General features: G+C 55.2%; 1 protein-coding gene across 3 annotated transcripts; it reads left to right on the top strand.

Annotated features, from left to right (window-relative positions):
* The first annotated feature begins 330 nt into the window (after positions 1-330).
* On the top strand, positions 331-23,070 carry LOC118698518 (disks large homolog 1-like). Of its 3 annotated transcripts, none has more exons than XM_036401858.2 (4): positions 331-403; positions 2,517-2,648; positions 10,218-10,366; positions 11,942-12,859. In XM_036401858.2, exons 1-4 carry the CDS (start codon positions 388-390, stop codon positions 12,137-12,139), a joined length of 495 nt encoding a protein of 164 aa, XP_036257751.1. In that variant the 5' UTR covers positions 331-387; the 3' UTR covers positions 12,140-12,859. The 3 variants fall into 3 exon arrangements, with proteins under 3 accessions (XP_036257751.1, XP_036257750.1, XP_036257749.1); XM_036401857.2 differs by lacking the exon at positions 331-403 and adding an exon at positions 22,045-23,070 and having other exon boundaries at positions 458-2,648; positions 11,942-12,091; XM_036401856.2 differs by lacking the exon at positions 331-403 and having other exon boundaries at positions 465-2,648.
* Positions 23,071-24,069: the final 999 nt, after the last annotated feature.

Below are 24,069 nucleotides of genomic sequence, written 5' to 3'. Positions count from 1 at the left end.
AGAAGGAGCCGGCGCAGCCCGGACGGTACCGGCCCGGGGCGGGCTCGCTCCGCGGCGCCTCCGTGCCACCCACCGCGGGCGCGGGGAACCGGCCGGGCCCTCCGCAGCGGGCAGCGAGGGGAGGCCGAGCGGGGCGCGGCTCCCGGGGCGCAGGCCGAGCCTGCCCGCGGCCCGGCGGGCTCGGAGCGGCGGTGGCGGTGGCGGGGCGCTCCCGCGGGCGGTGCCCGGAGCTCGGAGCGGCGGTGGCGGGGCGCTCCCGGAGGCGGTGCCCGCGGCCGGGGGGCGGCTCCGGCCGGCCCGGGCGGGGCGGGGCAGGGCGGGGCGGGCGGCGGCTGGGCCGCTCGCGGGCTGGCACGGAGCGGAGCGGCCGTCGGCCACGGCGGAGCGATGATCCGCCGGGAAGGTAAGGAGAGCACTGGCCGGCCCTGCCCGCCGCGCCGGGGCACCGCGGCCCCGCGCTCAACAAGTGTCTGCCCCGCCGGCCCCGGCGCTGGGACCGCGCCCGGTGCTCCGCGCTCCTGCCGGGCACCTCCCGCCCTCGCTCCCCAGCACGGGCGGCCGTGCGAGGCAGGGGTTAAGACCCGAGGACTGGGCGCTCTCGCTCCACGCCCTTCTCGGGCTGTGGACACGTTGTGCTGCCGTGGCTCAGAGTGGGTGGCCGTGGGATGCTCTGCTTGCGGATCCCTTGCGTGCTGCGGGGAGGAAGGAGAGCGGCCATGGGGGTTTAGGCTCTGCCAGAAGGGATTTCCTGTACGTGGGACTTGCATGCACCTTGAGGCACGTGGAGGTGGGCCCTGGACAGCATGTGCCATTTCTTGGGAGCTGTAGGAAGGGTCCTGTGGTCCCCCTGCCACGCTGGGTGCACAGCACTTGCCCAGATCGGGAGCCAGCAGTGCCCTGCTGCAGCTGGCTGTCACCAGGTATGGGTGGCCAGCAGTGCCCTGCTGCAGCTGGCTGTCACCCGGTATGGGTGGCCAGCAGTGCCCTGCTGCAGCTGGCTGTCACCCGGCACGGGTGGCTGGCAGCACAGGAGTCAGCACGGTGCCTGCTGCTCTTGCCACACAGCCTGGGCTGTGGTGGGAAGTTTACTCCAGGTTTGCAATCTTTGTGTCCTGGTGTGGTGGCCCCAGCTCTCCATGAGCTTCTTTAGTTCTGCTGATAAGTCAGGAATGACCAGGCAGTGACATCTCAGCCCTGCTCATGGTATGCTGGGCAGTGTCTGAAGCCACTATTTAATCTTGCAGAAAAGGAAGCTCTTAGTAATAGCACAGGGTTAGGATTGCCACAAAGCTCAGGGAAGTCCCTGCTTTTCCTGGAGCAAGTGTGGAGCCCAGCTCCAAGTCAAAGCTGTTCACGCTTCCCCAGACTCCTTTCCCTGTTCTGCTCCCACGACAAGTCAGTGTGGGCTGGTGACACAGGCAGGAGGACCCCCTTTCCCTTTCCCTCTCAGCCGAGGAGAAGCTGGAAGGCTGGGCGAGCTGGGACACCAGGTGGCACGTACCCGAGCAGACACAGGCCCCCTTGTTTGATGACCTGAATTCTCGAGAGCCCTGTGATGAGCAGGGTCATCCTTTCTGCATGAGTTCCTGGTTTAAAAGATGAGTCTCCAGCAGTGGCGGGACAGCTTCCCTGCCTTCTCACACAGACACTCTTTGTCTGCAGTCTGCCTGGGTGACAAAGGGAAACATCCACTGATGGGGCAGGGATGGTCTGAAAGTCCACAGGAGCTCACCACCTGCCTGAGGCATGGGTAACATCTGAGGTCGAAGCTGCACTGGCGGCTCTGGCTGTCTGCCCAGAGAAGTGTGGAGGTGTCCAGGCAGAGAGATCACAGCTCCACTATTTTAGGTCCAGGGTTTTCTCATAGCTATGCCTAGCCCAGTCATTAACCAAAATGTTGCTTCATGGCAGCCTCCAGCTGCCCTCCTCACCAGCATCTCCTCTGACCCCAAGGCGTCGTGTTCCTTTCCCATTTGTCTCCTGCTGACCCACGGCTGTTTGCTGCTTTCAGCAATTCTTATGCTTCACCCTGTAGCAACCCAAGTTTTGCCACTCCTGTAGCTGAGCTGTTTGCACTACGTGAATGGGCCTACGCTCAGCTTTGCTGCAGCCATCTGGCCCTATGTGGGAGGCTGCAGCTCCTGCAGTAGTATTCATAGCCCTGTGCAACCAGAATGTGTCCAGCTCCTGAACAGCTTCTGTGCCTGGGAGGTGGCAGAGGTGTTCAGGCTGCCCAGTGCCACAGGGTTCAGAGTTAATCTGATTTTATCCCCTGATTTTCAGGGTTGGTGGCAGAACTACCTCTCCTCCTGTCCAGGTCTCTGCTGTGGGCCCTCAGTGGCTCTCAGCAGGGTTAGCTTTCCCAGGTGTGTGTAAGGAAGGCTGCTTTTGTGGCTGTCTGACTTTTAAAAATCCAGACTGGAAGGCAGCTTGAGGCATTATTCCAGGCTGCACTCAAGCCTTCCCTTAGCATCTTACAATGCTAATGCCTTGTTACTCCTGTGTCATCTCTGCAGACACTGAACGGGCAGTGGAAATTCTGACCAGATACCAAAGCACCCTGCGGTCCCCGGAGGAGCAGGAGTTAAAAGCTTCCATTGGAAAGGTTTCGCACATCTTCCAAAGTGAACTCTTCCAGGCTCTGCTGGGTAAGCCCCTGCCTTGCAGCCCCTTGCAGTCCTTGTGTTTAGTGGGGTTTCCTGGGAGCCTGATCCCACGCCGGTGCCGGGCACTGAGCAGTGCCTTCTGTGGAAACACCTGGCATGCAATGCTAGGGAGCTGGGCTGTCTTTCCCCTCCAGGGCTTAGGCAGGAGATACCAGGGCTTAGGCAGGAGATACCAGGGCTGCAGTCACTGGGTGTTTGTAGAGAACAGCATTCCTCAGTCTGATTGAGGACAAGGGGTAACACCTTCTTGATCAGGCCATGCCTCTTCTATCCAGCACCTGCTAAGGGATCCTGCCCTGCTGCGAGCACTCCCTGTGCAGTGCAGCCCAGGTGTGTCCAGGAAGGAAAACTGTATTTTTCTGTCTTTAAGAGAGAACCCACATGTACCCAAGCTCCTTTGGGGCACTCTGTCCTTTCTTGTGCTTAGACCCACCAGTACTTGTGAGAAACACACAGTTCCAGCAGTTCCATTTCACACACGACTTAACAGCAAGGCTTATCTTGGGGCTGGATACCAGAAAATGGCATTTTGAGTACTGTATAAAGTTCTCCATGTGGATTGAGACAAATGAAGTCTTCCTGGACTAAGCAGCTTCTCTGTGCAATACAGCTATCTTGCTATTCTCCTTAAGTTCTGTTCACTGTGGGCCTTGGGAAATGCATGCAGCCCTGGTGGTTTCTGTTCCTGGATCTCCTGGGAAAGAAGCTGAGTTTCCCTCGTGGGGTGGAAGGGAAAGCACCCCCAGAGGCTCTGCACTCTTAGAAGAAGACCCAGGCCCCAGGGTGCAGAGCTCCACATGTGCTCTGTGGCTCACTCTCAGTGCATTTTGACCCAAGGCTGTCTCAGCCCTGGTGCTCCCCCTCGCTGTTCTCTTGGCAGCTCTCACCTTTTCTTCACACCTCTGCAGCCTGAGTTCCACTTCTGTGCCTGCAGAGATGAGTTGCCAGCAGCTCCTCTGTGCTTCAGGTTTTCCATTGAAGATGAAGTTGAATGTTGTGTCCTGAGTAATTTTATTCTATCCTTTTTTCTCTCTTCATGTTGGAGCATCACCTGGAAACTTCCAGTCAGTCCCAGCATGTCCATTTAAAGGTCTTGTGCTGGAATGTCTGTGCCAGCAGCAGCACAGGAATGTGCCAAGGGTGCACTCCCCAAGACAGATGGGCCCCATACTGACGAGCCAGTGTACATCTCCTTTCTTATCTCTTAATTTATACAACCTGCTCTAAATGATCCTCAGCCTGGAGGCAGGGATCCCCAGCAGGCCTGTGACCTTGACCAACCTGACATTAGCCCAACACCCCTGGCTGCTTTCTTGTGCTGGCCAGTCCTCCCTGTGGCTGTGTGAAGGCAGCAAAGCAGCTTTCCCAAGGCCCAGGGTGCTGCTGTCAGTGCAGAAGTGCTGTGGAGAGAGTGTGGCTGCAGAGAACACGAGCTGGCTGCAGCTGCAGGCTGGCAGGCGGATGCTGCAGCGTCCCTGCTCCCTGCTCTCAGCCATTTGTCTTGGTGTCCCATCAGCCCTGGCACGAGGGAGTGTTGGGAGTGTCTCTTGTTTACTGGTGACCTTTTCAACTGGTTTAACAGGATATTAATTCCCCGTGCCAGAGCGAGCCTTTCTCTAGATGTGTTTACCTAAACTAGGAATTTGCATTAATTACTTCCGCCCCCCCTCCTCAACTCCCTCCCCCTGCTTCCCCTTGGAGTGTGGGTTTGAGAATGTCTCTGTCCCAGCATGGACATTGTGTCTAGCTGTGTGCTCACTATGGCCACACACAGCTGGCACACACTGGGTTGCCTCGTGTCCATGGTCCGAACCCACTGGAGCACAGTAACGGCCCTGCAAGGATGATGGAACATTTCTATTTTCATTTTTATTTTCACCCCTCCTTTTCCCAGTGGGCCACTGTGTCTCTGCCTGAAGTCTGCTCCGAGTCACAGGGCTGGCTCGGTGTGGGAGGAGGATTTGCAGGAGAGCACAGACACTGCTCAGTGCAGAGCTCCCATCTCACTGCCCCATGCCATGCCAGAAGCTTCTGGCTCTGGAGAGGCCTTAGCCTGCAGAGCTCCCTCCTCTTGCAGCCTTTCAGCAGCACAGCCCTGCTTTTTTCAGCCCCTGGGGAAGATGAATGTGTGAGCATGGTCCATCCCTGTCCTCAGGCCACCTGCTCCTGCAGGTAATGCTCCCCTAGAGCACACACTGGCTGATTGGAGTTAGAACATCAAAATGCATCAGGCCATAGTAGAGCTCCCAGCAGTGCCAAACATCCTGGAGTTTGCCAAGTTAGTCCACATGAAAAATGCCAGGGATATGACTTTCTGTGTGCTCTTTTTTTTTTTTTTTTTTTTTAAGAATAAGCTGCTTTGGGGTCTCCAGAAGCCCCAGCCTCTGTTGTGTCCAGGATGCATCAGTGTTGTGCTGGATGGGTCAGTCACTGTGATCATACCCAGCATTGCTCTGCACATGCACCATGTTCTGCCAGACTCCTCTGAGCATGGCCCAGCCCTTTAAATCCCTGTGGCCACCTCCCTGTCCCTGGCTCAGCCTGTGCCGGGGGCACACTGCCCGTGCCAGGACAGCTCCTGTCCCGGCGGTGCCGCGGCTGGCTCGGCACGGCCCGCGCTGCGGGAGCTGCTCTGTTGGAATGTGCCAAACCCTGCTCAGCACAAAAGAAATTCCTTGGCTGTGCAGAGGGAAAACAGGCTGTGCTGGCTCCCTTCTCCTGGCCCCTCTCTCCGTGTCTGAGGCTGTGGAGCCAAGTGCGTGACTTGCAAGGAAACAGCCCAGCAGAGGGGTGCTCCAGGAGCCTGGGCTGGGGCGATGGGGACCCCGCTTTCCCTTTGCTCCGTGGAGCCTCTCGGGGAAGTGCTTGGTCTCTTGTGCTGCTGGGGAGGATGGGGCTTGCACACAAAAGCAGCTCCCTGACCTTTCCTTCCCAGAGCCGGGGCTGAAAGGGGCTGTTGTGCCCTTTGCAGTGGGAGAAGCTGGACAGGCAGGGTTTGTGTGCGTCCAGCTGTCCCAACTGCCAGAAGCTCCTCCCAAAAATCCTCTGGGACTCAGCTTCTCTCCTGTGCCTGAGCACTGGCCAGTGCAGACCTCTGTAAGTCCTGTCAGCTGCTTGGGCTCCCAGTCCTCTCCTGCAGCTCCTTTTACCCCGCAAAAGTTTCCTCATGACATCCTGATGTGATAAAGGCAAGAGGAGGGGCAGGCAGTGCTTCCCTGGGTGCAAAACCCCAGCAAGACCTGCTTGCTAGCAGCACAGCTGAGGATGGTGTGATGGCTTCACCGGGTGGCTGCAGGAGCCAGCCTGGAAAACTGGAGGAATCTGGAGGCTGCCCAACCCTGAGGACTCCTCCTCTTGCAGATTTGCCCATAGCAAGGATGGAAACTTGCAGCTTGCTTGGAAAAGATCTGCTGTGGCAGCCATGGGTGTGAATGGCAATGGGTCTGCTGCAAGGCTGGGGTTTCTGCTTGGGGTAAATCTGTGGTGCTGCAGCTGGTGACAGTGCACACATTGGGGAAGAAATGTCATTTTCTGGAAGTGCATGTGCTGGCTGGCACAAGGGCAGTAGGGCAGTGCTTTAGTGCACAGAGGCTGGTGCTATAGAAATATTTAATGGCATTTATCTGATGTGTTAACCCCAGGAGAAAAATTGTTCAAAAAATTATAATCTCTGTAAATCTTGAGTTACTTTTCCTTATTAGATCCAGAATGGATTTGCATGTCATCAGACAGAAACTGGGCTGTGAGACAGAACATGCAGCTTCATCTTTTGCTACCACAAGGTCCTCTTATGGAGGTTTTTCAGGTAGTGCAGCTCTTAAAGTGCACAGGTGAGGCAGACTTGTGTGCAATTTGTGATGCTCATAAGAAATGAGAGAAACCAGCATATATTTATATTACCTTAATGCCATGTGCATGTGTCCTAAAATGTACTTCTGTCCTTTGCTGCCTGAACCCTGTCCACCAATCCTGAAACTCCTCTAATCCCTGGTGCCAGCAACAATTCTCTCTTCTGGCAAGCACCTAAACTGGGCTGAGGGTTTTGGAGGTGGAGAGTGGCTGCTTCAGGGGACAAGTTTCCTGCCCTTCAGGCTCCTTGCCAGCTGGGCTGCCCCAGGCTGTGTTCCTGCAGCAGATGGGTGACAAACAGGGGTGCCTGCAGCAGCACACCCCCACAATGGAGCCCTTCAAATCCTGTTTTCATTCTTGCAAAGTTTTTTGTATTCCCAGAGTAATCCGTGCAGCCAGAAGCTGCTGCTATCCTGTTACGCAATTATTATTTTTATAACCAGAGGGAGAGATGTTTTAGCAGGAAAACAAAGTCCAGTGTCTCTGACTGTGAAGTGAGGGCTTGCTGCGAGCTCATGTCTGGTTTGGGGGGGTTTCAGGGGCAGCCTGGGGGCTGTAGAAGGGGTGTCCCAGGTGCAGTGGGTACATCTGGGGACTCCCACTCCTCCCATCATTGCCAGCTGTCTCCAGGGCACAGGACAGAGCCTGGTAGCACAAAACAGCAGCTCCAAAAGTGGCACTGATGCCAGGCAGTGGCACGGTGCTCCCTGCCCTGGGGCAGCCACAGAGCCTGGCTGGGCTGCCCTTGGGCACCCAGCTGCTCTGCCAGTGAGTGACATCTGTATCAGCTTTGCCCCTACAGCTGGGAGCTCACAGACCAGGCACCCCCTGGGAGCTGCAAGATGGGCTTGAAGCTGCTCTTGTCCCATCTGCATCAGGGATGTGCTGCTGCAGTGCATGGGCACCTGGTTAAACACTGGGAGAGAGGATGGGGAATTGTGCCTGGGCGTGCAGCCCTGCTCTGTGAAAGCAGCCCTGGTGTCATGGGCAGAGTGGGAGCTTCAGACAAAGTTTATTATAAAAGCCTTCCTGTTGAGTCACAAGGTGAAGAAAGGACACCCTTCCTTTCTAAACTCACCCTCAGAGAGGAGCCTGGGTGCAGCTGGATCCAATTTAGCCCCAGACTTTGTCAATGGTGTATGTCTAAAGGATTATACAGGTGTAATTGAACCTTTATACAACTTTGTCCCACAGGATTAAGGATGATAAACCTAATGTATTTATATAAAGGTATCAAATTATTTGTTTAAATTTATTACAATAATGATAAGGATTAGAGAAAAAAAAAGAGCTTAATCAGAATTATTTACTAAACAATATGGATAGCTATAATTACTAGTGTAGTGCACTGTTTTTGAAGCAATATTAAAGCAATTATATTAAAGCTAGCTAAACAACTACTAAGTGAGATTGATGTCACTCACCCATATCAATGACCAAGGGCCAATCACTGACTCAGCCTGAGGAGTGACCTTCAGGAGTGTCCCCACCCAAGGGAAGGATCTTCACACACCTCAGGGAGGTATGATGGAAGTTCTCACTGTGTAAAAGTATGACTTGCCTTTTATAGTATAAAGTGATTGACTGTCAGTCATGTGCATTTTTTAGATTATTAGTCAGCAAAATAAGCTTTGTGCTGAAAAAGGTGCGAGCAGCTCTTTCATTTCTTCTTCTCATCACTCCTGACTCTCACTTCCATATCAGAGTGCACATTCTTGCTGCTCCCAGCTCCAGTCAGGGAGCATGTCTTGAATGTCCTCATGGTGGGATCTGAGAGTTTGGTCAAGCTGGTCTCAGTATTTTTCAGCACTGAGAACAGCAGACCCTCCTCACTTATCTTATCCCTGCTCAGCAGACCCTCCTCTCTCAGGTCTTCACTGATGAACCTGTGAGACAAATTTGCAGCTGCTGTGTCCCTGCTTAGGCAGAGCATCCTGCTGCAGCCAGGGACCAGCCTCAGGCAGTGGCCAGCGTGTCCCTGCTTGCACTGCCAGTGCTCACCAGATTTCCTGTTGAAATCTCTGTGATGTGGGTGTTTAATACCTCATGACGCCATGCTGTGGCATAGTTTCAGGTGAGAAATCACAGACTGGAGGGCAAGTGCAGGTGTTTCATCCCTGAGCTCCCAGGGAGTGCCATGGGAGTGGCCACATCCCCCTCAAGCTGAGAGCCACAGCTTGCCCCTCCAGTCACTCACAGAAGTGGGGCTCTCCAGCTTCCTCCACAGCAGATGCAGGTACAGAAAATAATCTCAGGTTCCTGCTGTGCCTTTTCCTGCTTCAAGTGCTCATTTATGCTGCCTTGACTTTTTGGCCCTGCAGGCTCTGCCAGGCTTCCTGTTCCCAGGTGCTTGAAGGGATTTATGACTTTTTTTATGGCTTTTGGAAGGCATTTACCAAACTCTTTTGGCTGACCTCTTGGAGCTTTACCTTTAACCTGACAGTATTTACCATCCATTCTGGTTTTCTCATTTAGATGCAGCTTCAGCAGTTTAGATGAGTGTCTTCTCATTTTCAATAGCCTCTTTTCCTCTGCAGTCAAGCCTTGCTTTCCTGCCTTTTGCCTTTACAGTATCCTCCAGCCAGACACTCCATGTCTGTTCTGATGTCCCAGTGGGTCTCTCTAAGTAGGCTCAGAGCCTCCCACAAGCTTTTGTTACCCCTTTCAGTTTCTTCATCAAAACAAGTTCTCACTTTTGATGTAGTTTCCTTTTTGAAATTAAACACTTCTGCAGTGGATATGTTGACCACTCTGGAGGTGCTGGCTCTGGAGATAACTGGGGGCTGCCAGGGGCCAGCAGCTGCCTGAGTGTGCAGCAGTGGGAGATTCCTTAGGGAGGAGCAGAGCCCACTGCAGCCCTTCTGCTCCCTGGAATCCTCTGTGTGTGACCTGGAGAGGGTAAAATCCTCCTGGCTGGGCTAGGAGAGGGGCTGGGCTCCCACCTCTGGAGCTTTACCTGGGCAGCTGCTCTCAGGTCCCAGTCTCACCCCATAAGTGTCTGAGCAGTGAGGGCTGGCATACCCCATTTTCATGTCTCTCTCCAGAGCCACTGTGGTTTACAGCAGCAGACTCAGGTCCTTGGAGCCCAGAATGAGGGTGCTTGATACTTGTTGTGGCAGTGTGCAGGTGGGAAGAGGCGAGATACCAGGGAGGGAGCTGGGGTCAACAGAGTTGTAGTCATCAGCTTTAGAGCTTGTACACTGAGTGCCCTGTGGCTTCTCTGCCTGTCCCCCTGGGAAGGGAGCCCCTCCACAGGCTGGGGGTGCTGTGATGGGGAGGGAATAGCCCATCAGAGTCAGGGCAGGCAGGGACTGCCTGGTTCAGGAGGCTTGTCAGAGCAGCAGGGACAGCTGGCACAGCCTGGAGGAGAGCAGGATGGGCTGGGTGCTGGATTGATGCTGCTGAGCAGAGTTTGGCCTCTGTGGTCACTGCTCTGTGGACATTCCCATGCCTTCCAGAGCCATGGGCACTGCACAGTGAGCCAGGCACCCCACTACACCTCCTGCCTTGAACAGGGCGAGTGGTGGGCAGCACAGCAAGCACAGGGGGCCAGCAGAGCCCTCTCCCAGGGGGCCAGCCTCTCACCGAGGGCTCAGACCCTGGGGGCAGAGTGGAGGTCACAGGTGCTGCACCCCACAGAGGCTGCTGTCAGGCATCAGGCTGCCCCCTGGTCCTGAGGATGTTTCTCCTGCTGTTTTGCAGATATCCATGAATTCTACGATTTCACGCTGCGCTCTGCACCCGAGCAGTCTCCAAGCCTGGATGCACGTCATGGCACAGCCAGGCAGCAGCCTGGGGACAGCGAGCCCAGCTCCACAGTCACACCCAGAGAGCCCCAAACCCTGCCTGAGGTAAGAGCCACCCTCGTGGTGCTGCAGGGTCAGACCCTGCACACTCCTGTGCTGAGAGGATCTCAAGGGGCACAGGGGCTGCTGGCCACCACAGCCTGCCCAGATCACATCCAGGCTGTTCCCACACATTCTCTGTAATAGCTTGTCTCATTAATGAGGCAACCTCCCTGGTTCACAAGTGTTAATTGAATTACTCATAATGTGAACAGCTCCAGCTCTGGCTCCTGCTCTGCAGTTACAGCTGGATTATTTGCTCCTGTCTGACACTGTCTCCCATGGAGGCGTTTCAGCTCTCTGATCCAGCCACTTTTGATAAGTGAAGTAGGTTGAGTCTTTCAAATTTCCCTTTTCAGGATTTTTTTCCCAGCTTTCAGATAACTTGTGTCTCTCTTATTTGCATTCTCTTCAATTTTCAACAGCATTCTAAAAGATACAGCACCAGGTGGAGAGGCAGGAATTGAGCAGTAGGGTCTCAGTTATCTCAAAGGCACCAAGGCAAATAAAATTGCCTCGTGTCTTTGCAGGCCTTCTTTCCATCCCCTACTTCCTGCCTCCATCCCCCACTCACTGCCCTGCCATGGGATGCTGTAGGATACCCCTAATCTAGTACAGAAATGCAAAAATTCAGGGATTCCTCCTTTCAGTGAAATAACCCTATCAGATAAACACCATTTTCTGCCTCAGAGATTGAACTGGCTTCCCATCACCTACCTGGGGGTACTCCAAATTTAAGTGTCACACAGGGAAGATGGAGCTGAACGATATCAACTAAGGAAGAACACTTTAAAGGAGTTTGGGGATCAAGAACAAGGAGGACAAAACAGCCCACAATCACTGCAGGAGATATTTGTGTTCCTCTGACTCAGGAGCCACTTTAGTCACATTTTTTCTTGACACCCTTCACATTGCCAGTCCCTCTAGTTAAAGTCAAACCTGCAACTCCAGTATGTGTTTAAGTACAAATTTTAAAAGCTGTTATGCCATAAGCAGTGGGATCCTGCTTTGGTTTTTTTGGGTGTCCTGTAGCCTTGATCCACCCAACAGTGAATTCTGCTGGCAATAGCCACCAGTCTCTGTGGCCAGGCCAGTCTATGCATCCCCAGGATTGAACAAGGACATTGAAAAATCAATGTGGAAACAAGCAGGGAAGCAGCTGTGGGCCTTGCACAGCTGGTGTGAGCAGTGCCCCTGCTCCTTCCCCTGTGCCCTGCCTGTAAGTGGGATGAAAAAAGCATCCAGTCGCAGGGCTTACTGGCACTGAACACAGCCCAAGCCACTGACACCATCAAATCCCTCCTTCTTTCCCTAAAAAAATGTGTTTGAGATGTCTTATGTTGCTGAAACGTGAAATGCAGCCCAGCAATGGCACAGTCCCAGAGTCTGGGGCCAGCAAACCTCCACCAGTGACCCTGCTGGCCCTGGGGCCAGTGCCCGGCAGGCTGAGGCATGAGAGGGGGGATGCCCATCAAAGGCACCAGGGGGAAAAGCTCCTTTTGGCCCTTCCAGAAGCAGAGGAGAGCCTGGAGGCAGCTGCCCTGCCCTACCCACGTGTCTCCCCTCTTTGTCTGGTTTCAGGGCTGCTCCTGGGACCGTGAGCAGAGGCTCGCCACAGGGGACAGCGCTGCGGGGACAGCGCCACGGCTGGTCAGGGTGACGGCACGGCGGACAGAGGCACCAGCCAGTGTGTGCAGCCTGGTGCTCAGCTCTCACAGCACCCTGCCCCAGGTGAGCCTCCGTGCGCCCCACGCCACCTCCCGCCCTGCCTGGCACTGAGGGCACGGCGCCGGAGCCGCGCGCTCCCGGCACCGCGGGCGCGCCGTGTCCCTCCCCTGGGGCTGGCAGGGCGTCCTCCTGGCTGTTGTGCTGATGCTCTCACCAGAAAATCGAGCAGTCACTTGTGCCAGGGGCAGGACAGCGCTGAAATCATCCCCTTGCCTTAGCAGTGGTGTCAGCCCTCGGGGCTGGGAGGGCAGGTGGATGTGGCGCAGGAATAACGAGGCTGCTGGAGCTGGAAATCCTCCCAGGCCCGTCCCTCTCGCCCCCGGCGCTGGCACGCTCCCACGTTGCAGATTTCCATATTTTTTTCTCTGAGCTCTTAAATGGCAGGTCCGTTCCTCAGCTTCCTGGGAGCTTTTCTCTGCTGTCTTATTTACTTGGAAACACCATTTATTTGGATGTGCATCGTAAAGCCCAGCCTCCACCTGGTGCAAGAAAATCCTTTGGGCTACGCATTTGAGGGGAGTTTTAGGGATGAGTGAAGGGCAAAATGCACTTTTGGAAGGATGAAGTGGCCAGGAAGAATGGAGCTCACCACAGATTTAAAATTATATGAAAATGTTGTTTTTCTTGGCAAAGTTTGAAATAATGCTTGTTTGCTAAGTCTAAGTATTCTTCCAAAGTATTTTAAATACAAAAATTGCACTGCCTCTCTTCTGTCCTTTTTTAAATGTTTCCTTTCTTTTTCTGAACTGCAATAAAATGGGTAACACCCCATTTTTTTCTCTTACTGTTTAATTTCTCCTTTTCTCTTGTTTCTCTCTGCATTTTCAATCACTCACCATATCCTTAGCAGTTTTTGAAGGGCGAGACAGTGGTTTTCTGAATATGACAAGAAGATGAGTTTGGCTGCCGATTTCCATTTGCCAGTGGGTGGGAAACACCACATCAGGGGAATCACAGGGCAAAACCTAGGAGGGGGTGAGAGCCTGAGCAATTGGGAACAGATTCTGTTGTGATTTTAAGGGATTTTCTTCCTATCTGTCCCAGGCCATGAAGTACACCAGCTCTTGCATCCAGCCCCAAATGTCTGGCTGAGTTGCAATGTCTCCTTTAGCAGCAGACACGTAGTTTTGATTGTAAGACTTCATGCAATGGGGAATCTGCTCTGTCCCTAGCCTGGCTGGCCTGGTGATTATTTATCCTTCACATTAAAAATCTGTATTTTACTGTTAGCCTGTATTTCTCTTGGTTTAGCTCCCAGCAGCAAAGAAATTTTGCTGCCTTTGTTTGCTAGGATGAAGGACCTTGGCAATCAGAATGTTCCCAACATGTAGGTATTTATAGATGCATCTAAGTTCCCTCTTAACTTTCCCTTAGATAAACTAAACAGATTGGCTTCTTCACTCGCTCGCTGTTGAGGCAGGTTGTTCCAGACCTGAAATAATTCCTGTCATTCTTTCCAGCCTCCTTCTTTCCTAGCCTGTGTCAGCATGGGGCCAGTCCTTGGTGCCAGGTGCTGGAGCTTTAGGGGTCACCCATTTTCAGGGGCTGCAGCTGCCAGCCCTGAGCAGGGGCTCACTGCCCTGAGATGGAGGAACAGTGGGGACCTGGGTGGGCAGACTGGGACTCTGGGGGCACTGTGCTCTGGCAGGGCTCTCATCTGCAACCTCCTCCATCCCAGAGGATGGTCATTTCACAGCATGGCTGCAGGCAGAGCAGGGAGCTGGAGGTGAAAAGCTGTGAAGATGGTAGTGTTCAGTGCCAGGTAGTGCCATGCCTGTAGTCCTGCCTGAAACTTGGCTTTCTGCAGAAACCCAGCAGCTTTCCTGCAAACTGGAGCCAAGCAGTGCTGGAGAGCTGCAGGCTCGAGCAGAGCTGCTCTGCAGCAGCCCCTGTGCTGGGATGCAGAGTTCTTCATCACAGAGCCTTTCCCAGGATGTCACCTTCACTGCTGAATACAGGCCTGGCCCTGACAGAGGGAAGCATTTCCAGCAGTTCCCCAGGAGACAGGATCAGGTGCCTGGGGCAGGCTGTGCTGCTGGACCACAGCACAGGCCCTGTTTCTCCTCCTTCACTCCTGCATGAAGGCACTGAGGACACCTCAGCTCCTGCCAGCATCACATCCCGTGTCAGTTCTCAACAGCAGCAGCATGCAGGACAGCACCAGGGCTGCACAACACCTACACAGCCAGCTCCTGCCCTGCTCCATGGGGACTTACTGCTTTCCAGCCTTCAGTGTGTGCTTTTTATGCCACAGGCATTTCCAAAGCAGGTTTCAGAAAAATACCTGAGCTGGAAAATTGCATTTGGAAGAACCAGGGAAGCTTTTATAAGTTGATGATAGTTAATGCTAGGGCAGGGGAGCGCCAGCTGCCACCCTGGTGCCATCAGCCCAGGAATGAGAGCTCTAGTGGACACCCTGCCACTGATGAAAGTCAACACAATGAACTGGCTTTTCCTACCTGAAGTAAGTGCAATTCTCTTACTGCATCCATCAATGTAAATAAGTTTTCCGTTGCCCTGGCTTTGTCCTCTCCCCTGCCCACAGCTCTCCACACCAATGTTAACAGAGCAAAAGCTACCATGACCTGCTTCAGCCAGGAAGATGCATGTCAAATAGATTGCCTCTCCACACAAATGCTTCCAGGAACAGGAAATTTCTGCCTGCTGGCAAGGATATGGGTGTGCTCTGAAGAGCCCTGCAGCGTGCAAATGGCTGCTACAAAGGAAGAGGTGCCGGTAAATACAGCAACAACATGTGCTTCCTGTTGAGGCTTGGTGGGCTGAAACCATCTCTCCGTGGCAAAGTGGATATTCAGCTCTCAACGGGGCAAGAGCAAAGGGACTTTGCCAGATAAAACGCCCTGTTGAGGCTAATAGAGGCAAAACCCTGCCTGAGCTCTGGGGCTTATGGGGTTTTATTTGCTGAATCCTTAATTCCAGCCTTTTCCCGAGCCCTGTGGTTGCCTCAGCAGGGCTGCTCAGGGCTTGTGAGCTGCGGGAAGACTCAGGAGGAGGCTCCCGTGGCCGGTGTCCCTCGCCTGCGCTCCCAGGCTGCCAAGGAGGCTGCTGCTCTCCGCAAACGCCGCTCTCATCCTCCGTGCAGGGAGCAGCCAGCTGTAAAGATAAATGAAAGAGGAACAATGCCGCTGATGAGCAGAGCTTTGCGCCTGCGAGGAAGCGCCGCTCTTCCCCTGCCACCCTCTCCTGCTCCCCAGCGCGGCTCCGCAGCCGCCGTGACTCCATCCCTGTCACCGCCAGTGCGGGGCCGCCCCTCCGCCCCCGAGCATCCCTCCCGCCTGCCGAGGCGTTCCTCAGCTCACAGCTCTGCCCTGCCTCGGCCTGACAGCTGACACGGAGCAACAGCAGGTCCTGATATGATGGAGAGTGCGAGGAGGCTGCCTCAGAGGACAGGCATTCCATGCGTGCCCCGCAATCCCCGGTGAACGGGAGAGCTCGCTGGCAGGGGTCGGTGCTGCTCCGGCTGTGTGCGGTGTCTCTGAGCGCCCCGCAGGGTGACAGGGGCGGTCTGCGCTCCAGCCCGGCGGGGCTGAGGCCAGAGATGCCCCGGTCCCCATGCCTGTGTCCCAGGGAGGGCACAGCTCCGGCAGAAACGCAGTGTCGGGGTGTGAGGAGCCCTCTCTGCTGCACAAGAAGATGCATCCTTGTGCCCATAACCCACGGCTCGAGTGCCATACAGGTCCATGGAGCTCCCCGGGGCATTTGGCAGAGAAAGGCGAGCTGTGCCGCCGGCGTGGCGACCGGCTGGCTGCTTGTCCGTCCTTCTCTCAAGTGTTTTTCCCTCTTTCCCAGTGTGCCTTTGGCCGGACCGAAGGGCGTTCCCGTGCCGTGCACCTTTGCCTGGCGGGAGCGGAGGGTCAGGATGGGACGGGCGTGTGGCAGATGCAGGAGATGCCGGCTGTGAGCTCTCTGCTCCCCTGCCTTGGCTGCAGCCTCGCCGCTCTCCATTTTCTCTGTGAGATACAGGAGAGGGGAAGCACCACGGAGCTGTTTGCTGTAGCGAGGAGCGTCAGGGAAATGAAGCAGATCTCTGGTGTGGGCGAATGTCTGACAGTGAATGCAGCCCCAGCAAGAAGCCCCTGTCAGGTTGCTCGGTTGCATGTGCCCTGCTGTCCCCACCACCCCATGCCCTCTCTGTGGGCTGACTGGGCAGGCAGCTGAAGCCATTGCTGCAGGCCAGACTTTACCAGGCCACTGCTTTATCTCGACCTGAGCCCATCAGCATCGGCCCTGCAACCCCAAAATCCCAGGAAGTGCCCAATGCTCGAGCAATGGGACCGCAGAAGCAGCCAGCTCCTGGGGAACTCTCCCCTCCCCATTGCATCCCCATGCAAAAGGGAGAGCATGTTTATTTTAGGAGAAGCAGAGAAGAAAAGCAGCAACCCCCAGCCCAGAAGCTGCTGCCCAGTGTCACTTGAGCCACTTTGTGCCCAGAGGTTGCTTCAGGGCATTCAGGTGCTCTCCAGCGATTTTGTGTTTTGACATTGCAGACACAGGCTCAGAAGCCAAAGTGCTGAACTCAAGAGGGTGTGTGTCTGTAGTAACACACACAGATTGAGCAGCAGGGACACCCAGCTGGGCAGCCTGTGTCCCAGGGATGCTGCTGCTCAAAGAGGGGGTCAGCAAGGGCTGTGTCAGTAAGAGCTGTCACTTCAGTGGACATTTTGGGGTTGAATGGCCTCAGCTTTACTAGAGGCTCTTGCTATTCCTGCTGCAGAGATGGACATGCTTAGACTTCAGTTCTCCCAACTCCATATCCAGCTTCAGCAGAGGATGAAGAATTCAGTAGAGCCACCAGGCTGTCAAACCAAAATCTCATGCATGGTCACCTACTCCTACTCTACTTGGGGACTTTTTGTCTAAAACCAGCAGAAAAAGGAAGATTCTTGCAGACCAGACACAAGGTGTTTCTGGCTGTGCAGCATAGGAAAATCTTGATGGATGTGGTGTCTCCATTCACCCAAGTCATTGTCACTGTATTGAAGGTATTTGGATGGTGTGAGTGCATGCAGCTCTCCCCGTGCAATGGCAGAAAGGGAACAGTGAGGGGGAGGCTCTGGGGAGTGTCCAACAGAGAGCCATGCTCCAGAGCCATCCAGACAGGCTTGGAGTCCATCCATCCATCCATCCATCCATCCATCCATCCATCCATCCATCCATCCATCCATCCTGCCTCCAGATCAGTGCTTCAGCTTTGCCTCCATGTAGTGTCTGTGTCTGCCTGTCCCCAGGGGAGCACAGCTGCTGGAGAACTTGCACACTGATGAGATTCACCCTCAGGGGTTCCATGTGCAGCTCTGAAATCAAGAACCAAGACCATTCACAGGCATCTCTAGCAGCATGGGGACTGATGAGGGGCCAGCCCCATCGGTGTCTTGGCCAGGAGCTGTGAGCTCCTGCACTGCCTCTGCTGGGTCTCTGTCTGCTCTGCTCATCAAGTTTCCCAGATGTGCTGATGCAGGGTCCACACAGCAGCTCTCAGGTTCCTCCTTCCCTGCTCTCCCTCCTCAGGTGATTGACCATATTCCTGCTGCAACCAGAGCAAAGTGCTGGAGCTTGTCTCCTGTAGCACAGACCCACCAGGGGATCAGGAAACGTGGAGCCAGAGCATGGGATGTGCCACCCTCTCCTCCACCCCTCACATTGCCACCCCAGCACCTCAGGAGGGTGAGGACAAATCCCCCAGGTGCATTTCTGCAAAACAAACAAGCTCTCCTCGCCATTTTTATAGAAACAAACCAAGCTTGAAGGCAGAGCCTGGCAGGCCAGCTGCTTTCTATCTGGAGTGCTGGAGCTGGGGGAATGTCACTGCATCTTAATGGCATCAGGCTGGACAGAGATCAGGATTCTGGTGGCAGAGGCAGTACTGGCACTGTTATAAATAAAGCAGCCACGATAACTGCTCATGAAGGTTTATGGTCTTTAGGATTTGGAGGATCAGTATCAAGCTACACTGAGAGATGTATTATCCTCAGCATTGGTAGGAGCTAGGGGAAGTGCAGGGGGAGGACAGTAAATGAGCCTGGGTTTGGAATTCATCCCTCTTGTGAATCCAAGCGTGAGCCCTTGGAAAGGTGCTCTCTGCTGTGTGCTGCCTCCTCTTGCCTTGCTGTGCCTGCTCTGGGAGGGTTAAACAGTGCATGGCTGCAGCAGTGGCTGCATTTCAAGCCAGTCCCTGCCCTGTTGCAGGAAGCAAGGATTCACCCCAGGGCAGCACCTGCCAGAGCCCTGCAGGCACAAAGCACCTTGTAGGAGTCTCGCTGCCATCGCACCTAAAAATTATTCCAAGTACTGAGGCTGAGGCAGAGCCTCCTGCAGTCTGTGGCCTGGATAGCTGTAGGGGCTGGCACTGCTCAGGTACACCAGAGTCTGTGCCCAGAGCACTGGCATGGAGACCATCCTGCCTGGCCAACTCTGCTTGCCCAGCCTCACCACCAGCTCCCCACCTGCACGTGTCCAGGAAACACGGCAGTGTCCTGCCAGGCTGTCCCCCCCTTGAAGGAGTATTTTTAGACCAGATCATTTCACAGCCTGGCCTAGAGCAGACTGAGGGAGGAGCAGTGGCAGAGCAAGGAGGGGGGGAGACCTGGAGCTGGGTTTATTGCAATCCCACTGTTGCTCTGTTTATTCCCTCCCCTTGGCACATGCTGCACAGCTGTTTCCCCTCTGTGCAGGAGTAGGTTTTGCACAGCTGAGTTTCGTGGGGTGTTTCTGCAGGAAGATTTCGTAAGCTTTAGTGCTGTGCTGCTGTGGGAGCGCTCCTGCCTTCGTGATCTGGCCTAGAACAGGAGTGGGGTGATCAAAGAGCTCTCCCAGCTGCCTGCTCTCCCTCACACCATGGCTTGGCAGCCCATGGCCTTGGGGGGAGCTCAGCCCCGCCGTGTGCTCTGGCAGTGTGGGTGTCCCGGCCTGACCATCCCTGCCCAAGCCCTGCACTCAGGGTGAGGGAAGCTGGCACATCACCCTCACCACCAGCACCACCCTCCAGGGCTTGTGTTGCTAGTGTGTCACTCTAGAGGAAGGCAGGGCTGAGCCTGCCCTCAGGAGCGGCTCCTCATCCCGCGCCTGCGGCCGGCTCTGAAGGTCACCTCGGGGCTCCCGAAGCGGCCGTGTGGGGACGGGGCGGGGGGGGGGCCGCGCCGCGCCTTTAAGGGGGCCCCGTGCGCGGGCCGCGAGCCTGCGGCAGGCGCGCTGATTGGCCGGACGGGCGGCGCGCGCGGCGGGGGCGGGGACAGCCATTCACAAATTTGCGAGCGGCTCCTCCTCCCTTAAAGGGGCAGCGCCGGGCCAGCCGGGCGCGCTCCTCCCGTGCACCGCGGGCGCCCGTGGCTCCAGGGGACACCGGCACCGGTTTGTCTCCCCGCGGCTGGGCAGGTTTCCCCGCCGGGAAGTGTGTTCTGGGGCAGCACTGCCTGGATGAGGCAGCAGCATCCCTGTGAGTCATTGGCTGTGGGCGGTGGGAGGTGCGGAATGGGCTTTGCTCCATCTGGAAGGGGCAGATTGGAGCACGGCTGGCCAGGGGAAAGGGGGAATGCGTGTTCCCCACGGAGTTCCCCTAATTGTTCCCCAGGCAGGGTGGGAATAATCGAGAAAGGGACATCTCTGGGCCCTGGATGGGGAAAGGTCCCTCTGGGCAGGGTTGTGCTGCCCAGGTAGCCCCAGGTGTGGGCAGAGTGCTGCTGAGCCCTTGCCTCCCTTTCAGAGCCAGGTGTTGACCCGCTCCGAGGAGAGTTCCTGCTCCTGCAGGGATGGGCTGGGTGAGGAGCCCTGAGAGTCAGCCTGTGGGGCTCTGTGGCCCCAAGGTCATTCCAGCTTAGGCAGAGGCAGCCAGCAGATCTCCACAGGCGTGTGCAGCCCAGGCAGAGTGTGCTTGGCTCCCACTAAGGCTGTATGTGACCAAACCCAGGGACAGCCTGGGACTAGTGAAGGATGCAGGGAAACAGGATTTCTGATGGTGTCACACTAGGCACAAGCCAGACACCAAGGTACAGGACCAAAAAAATAGCAACCAATTCTCTAAAAGACAGTGTGATTTCAAAACACCTTGCTGTGACCCTGGTGTGGACTGGTGAAGTGGTGCCCTGGTCACAGTGTCAAATCTTCCCTCTGCTCTGTCATTTTCTGGAGGAAATGAGGCACACACAGGAGTGGGCACCACAGGCTGAGGGTCATTGACACAGCGCTGTAATTGCCGTGCCCTTGCAGCAGCGAGGCTCCCCCTGCTGCGGAGGAAATTGCATCAAGGCAGCCCACAGCCAGCCCATGCCTCCAGTGCTCCAGCACAGGGCAGCAGCATCCCTGCCAGGGATGGGGAGAGCAGCTGTGGGCATTGTGAGGCTGTCAGGAATTCCATAAAGCCTGCTGCATTTGGCTGTTATTAAGTAACGCCTCCAGGCTCTCCTTTACAGGCAGGGAGCCTGAGCCCTGCTGGAAGGACCTGCTTCAGGTCTCCATCACTCCTCTCCCCTCCCCCGGACAGCCATGGAAGATGTTTAGTTGTCCATGATGTGAGTTGCAGAAACCAGCCAGTGGTGTCTGTTAAAGACTCTCGTGCCGTTGCTGCCGCAAGCAAGGATGCAGCAACTGGGCAATGTATCAGGGATCATTCATAGAATAAAAATGGTTTTGCCCTGGAGGAGAATAATTTGTTGGGCATCTGCCCTGAGAGTGCTGAGAGCTATTGGTCCCTTTGCATGGCTGGTTATTATTATCCCAGCTGCACTTTTCCCAGTGTGAATTGCTGCTGGTGGCAGGGAGGAACAGCCATGGACTGAGATGTTTCTTATCCTGCCCCTTCCCACCCAGCTGTGACTGCACAAACCCTCCAGTGCTCAGAGGAGCCTCCAGCCTGTTTGCCCACAGCAGCTGTGCACCCAGCTCTGCAGATCACCTCTTCAAGTTCCAATTGAGAAGCCCCAGGCCCAGAAAATGGCAAATTCCTGCTGGGTGGGGTCTGTGTTAGTGCTAAGGAACTGACTGTCAGACTGAGCCAAGTTCAGCTGGTCCCTCTCTTTGCTGCTCATCTCCTCCTAGCCTGTCCACACAGATATATTTCCCTGGGCTGCATGTGTTGGGTGTCTTTTTGCAGGTGATTGTGATGGAGAAAGGCACCTCCCCTCTGCAAAACTGTCCTCCCCTTCCTCCTGAGCATTACAAAGCCTCCCTGTCTGCAGCCAGGCTCAGAGCAAACCTTCAGGGGCTTCAGTTCCCCTGGCAGGACCCAGCTCTTCTTGGGTGACAGTCAAGCCCTCACATGGCTGCTGTTTCTGCAAGGAACTGGCTGCCTTCAGCCTGCTCCATCCTCCCATCCCCTGCTCCTGGCAGGGCTGTGGGTACAGCAAACATCCCCCATCCTGCAAGGGCTGTAGGTACAGCCAACATCCCCCATCCTGGAAGGGCTGTAGGTACAACATCCCCCATCCTGCAAGGGCTGTAGGTACAGCCAACATCCCCCATCCTGGAAGGGCTGTAGGTACAGCCAACATCCCCCATCCTGGCAGGGCTGTAGGTACAGCCAACATCCCCCATCCTGGAAGGGCTGTAGGTACAGCCAACATCCCCCATCCTGGCAGGGCTGTAGGTACAGCCAACATCCCCCATCCTGGAAGGGCTGTAGGTACAGCCAACATCCCCCATCCTGCAAGGGCTGTAGGTACAGCCAACATCCCCCATCCTGGCAGGGCTGTAGGTACAGCAAACATCCCCCATCCTAGCAGGGCTATAGGTACAACAAACATCCCCCATCCTGGAAGGGCTGTAGGTACAACACCCCCATCCTGGCAGGGCTGTAGGTACAGCCAACATCCCCCATCCTGGAAGGGCTGTAGGTACAGCAAACATCCCCCATCCTGGCAGGGCTGTAGGTACAGCCAACATCCCCCATCCTGGAAGGGCTGTAGGTACAGCAAACCCTCACACTTGCCTTCCTCTTCCCGCAGGACTTGATGCGAGAGGAAAGCAGCGGCAGCAGGGGCTGAGATGCGGTGACACCAGACCAAACCTAGCTCTGTGCCATCTCTGTGCCTTGTAAATAGCATCATCTCTGGGGATTTCTTGACACTTTGCTGAAATTAGCACCTGCAAAAAGAGCAGCTGCCAAAGCAGAATTTAAACAAGACCGGTAGGAAGAGGGTAGAGAATGAGAGAGCTCTTGAATCACTTCCCTCCATGAAGGCACCTGCCTGGAAATCAGCTCCCATCAACTTTAACCCTGCTCAAAGCTCACATTACTGCAGCAAGATGCCCACAGCTGCCTCAAGTGCTGGGCACTGTGCCTGCCCTGCCAGACACAGGCCTGGGCCCCAGTGCAGGTGCCCACTTCACTTGTTCTCCCAGCAAAGCAGCCCCCAGTTCCCAAAATGCCACCACTCACTGAAACAGGCTGGAGAAATACAGAATGTGGATGTCCCTGGCCTCCTCTTGAGCTTGATTAGGTATCCCAAGTCCTGTGCAGCATCAGGGAATGTTGCAAGCAGGTAGCAGCAACCATGGATTGCTTTTTTCCCTTTTAATTGGGGTTAGCAGGTGGCACATGCAGTTCATTACAAATGCACAGGAATGAAACAACTCTCATGGCAGCTAAAATGGGGAATGTGTGGTTTGGGATGGGGACATGCAAGTAGATAAGGAAGGACTCTAAAGAGTTGTGGCAGCTGAGGCTCAAAACCCCTCTGTTTACAACTGGCAATGAGGCACTGACAGATAAGAGAGCTGGGGGAAGTGGTGTGGGGTGGAGGCTGTAATTCTGGCCCTCCAGGGCTGGCAGTGAGGGTGTTTCCCATGTGGGCATGGATGGCTGTGAAGGCTGCAGAGACAGAGCATAGGGAGGACCTGACACCTTCCTTGTGGAGGATGCACCAAAAAAAGGGAAAAAAAATGTGAGAGGAAAAAAATCAAATTAAATGCTTCTCTTTATTGTTCACTCAGCTCCCTATTAAAGCATTTTTTCTCTAACAGCTCTTGTCCTTTGCTTCTGCACTTCCTCCCTGAGTGAATGCCTGTGTCCTTGCCTGCCCCATCCCAGGACAGTGACAGGGGATGTGTCTGGGGCAGGGCAGCTGTGAGCAGCTGGGGTGACAAACTCTGCTTGTGCATTTCCCTGGTGCTCTCCCCACACCCAAGGCAGCCTCTTGCAGTCTGGGGCTCCTGCCTGAGCTTGGCCCAAAGATGGCCCTGGAGAAGGCCATGGCAGTGGAGAGGCCTGGCTGGGTGGCCACTGCAGGGTCCCTGGAACCTGACCATGCCATGCCAGGTGGGAACCACAGTGGGAAGGAGGTTTGCAGGGGGGTGGAGCAGTAATTAGCCACGCCCAGGTACTGAGCACATCTCATTGATGAAGTTATCTCAGAGATGCCGATGGGTGGAGAGCCAACAAGGAATTCCTGTCCTTCTGCTCCCATGGGGGAGACACTGGCCACCTGCCCTTTTTTACAAGGCTTTTTGCTCTACTTTGGTGCAGCAATCCTCTATCTCAGCTTCAGTCTGGCCCCAGTCCCTCCTGTCATTCCCATCTGATGGCACAAGGATGGCCCCAGTCCCTCCCTCCCTGCTGGCTCTGTGGTGTGAGAATGAGGTAGAAGATGTGGAGATAATCCTAATTTCTTAAAACCTGAAGTGTGAAGTCCTCTCTTAAAGCCAGCACTGCACACTTTCCTGCCATGCACTCAAACACAGTTTTTCATTGATTAATTCAGAACAAGCTTGCTTTGCATGCAGGCATCCCACCCTGCCCTGCCCTGGTGTGCTCCTGGGGTCTGCAGTGTCCTGTGGCACTGAGCTCTGCACTGGAAGCTCTGTCTGGTGTGCAGCCATTGGCTTCATCTTGGTGCATCTCTTTGGGTCAGTGCCACAGTGCCCCTGGGACTGGTCACTGTCCAGAGAGAGCCCAGGGGAGCAGCAGGGTGAGCCAGCAGCAGGTGAGCCTCACCTGTGGAGCTGTTCCTGAGGGCTCAGCAGCACTGCTG

This window comes from Molothrus ater, chromosome 14, assembly GCF_012460135.2.
Source record: "Molothrus ater isolate BHLD 08-10-18 breed brown headed cowbird chromosome 14, BPBGC_Mater_1.1, whole genome shotgun sequence".
NCBI lineage: Eukaryota > Metazoa > Chordata > Aves > Passeriformes > Icteridae > Molothrus > Molothrus ater.
Note: the sequence above shows the minus strand (reverse complement) of the source record. Positions and strands in the feature narration are given on the sequence as shown.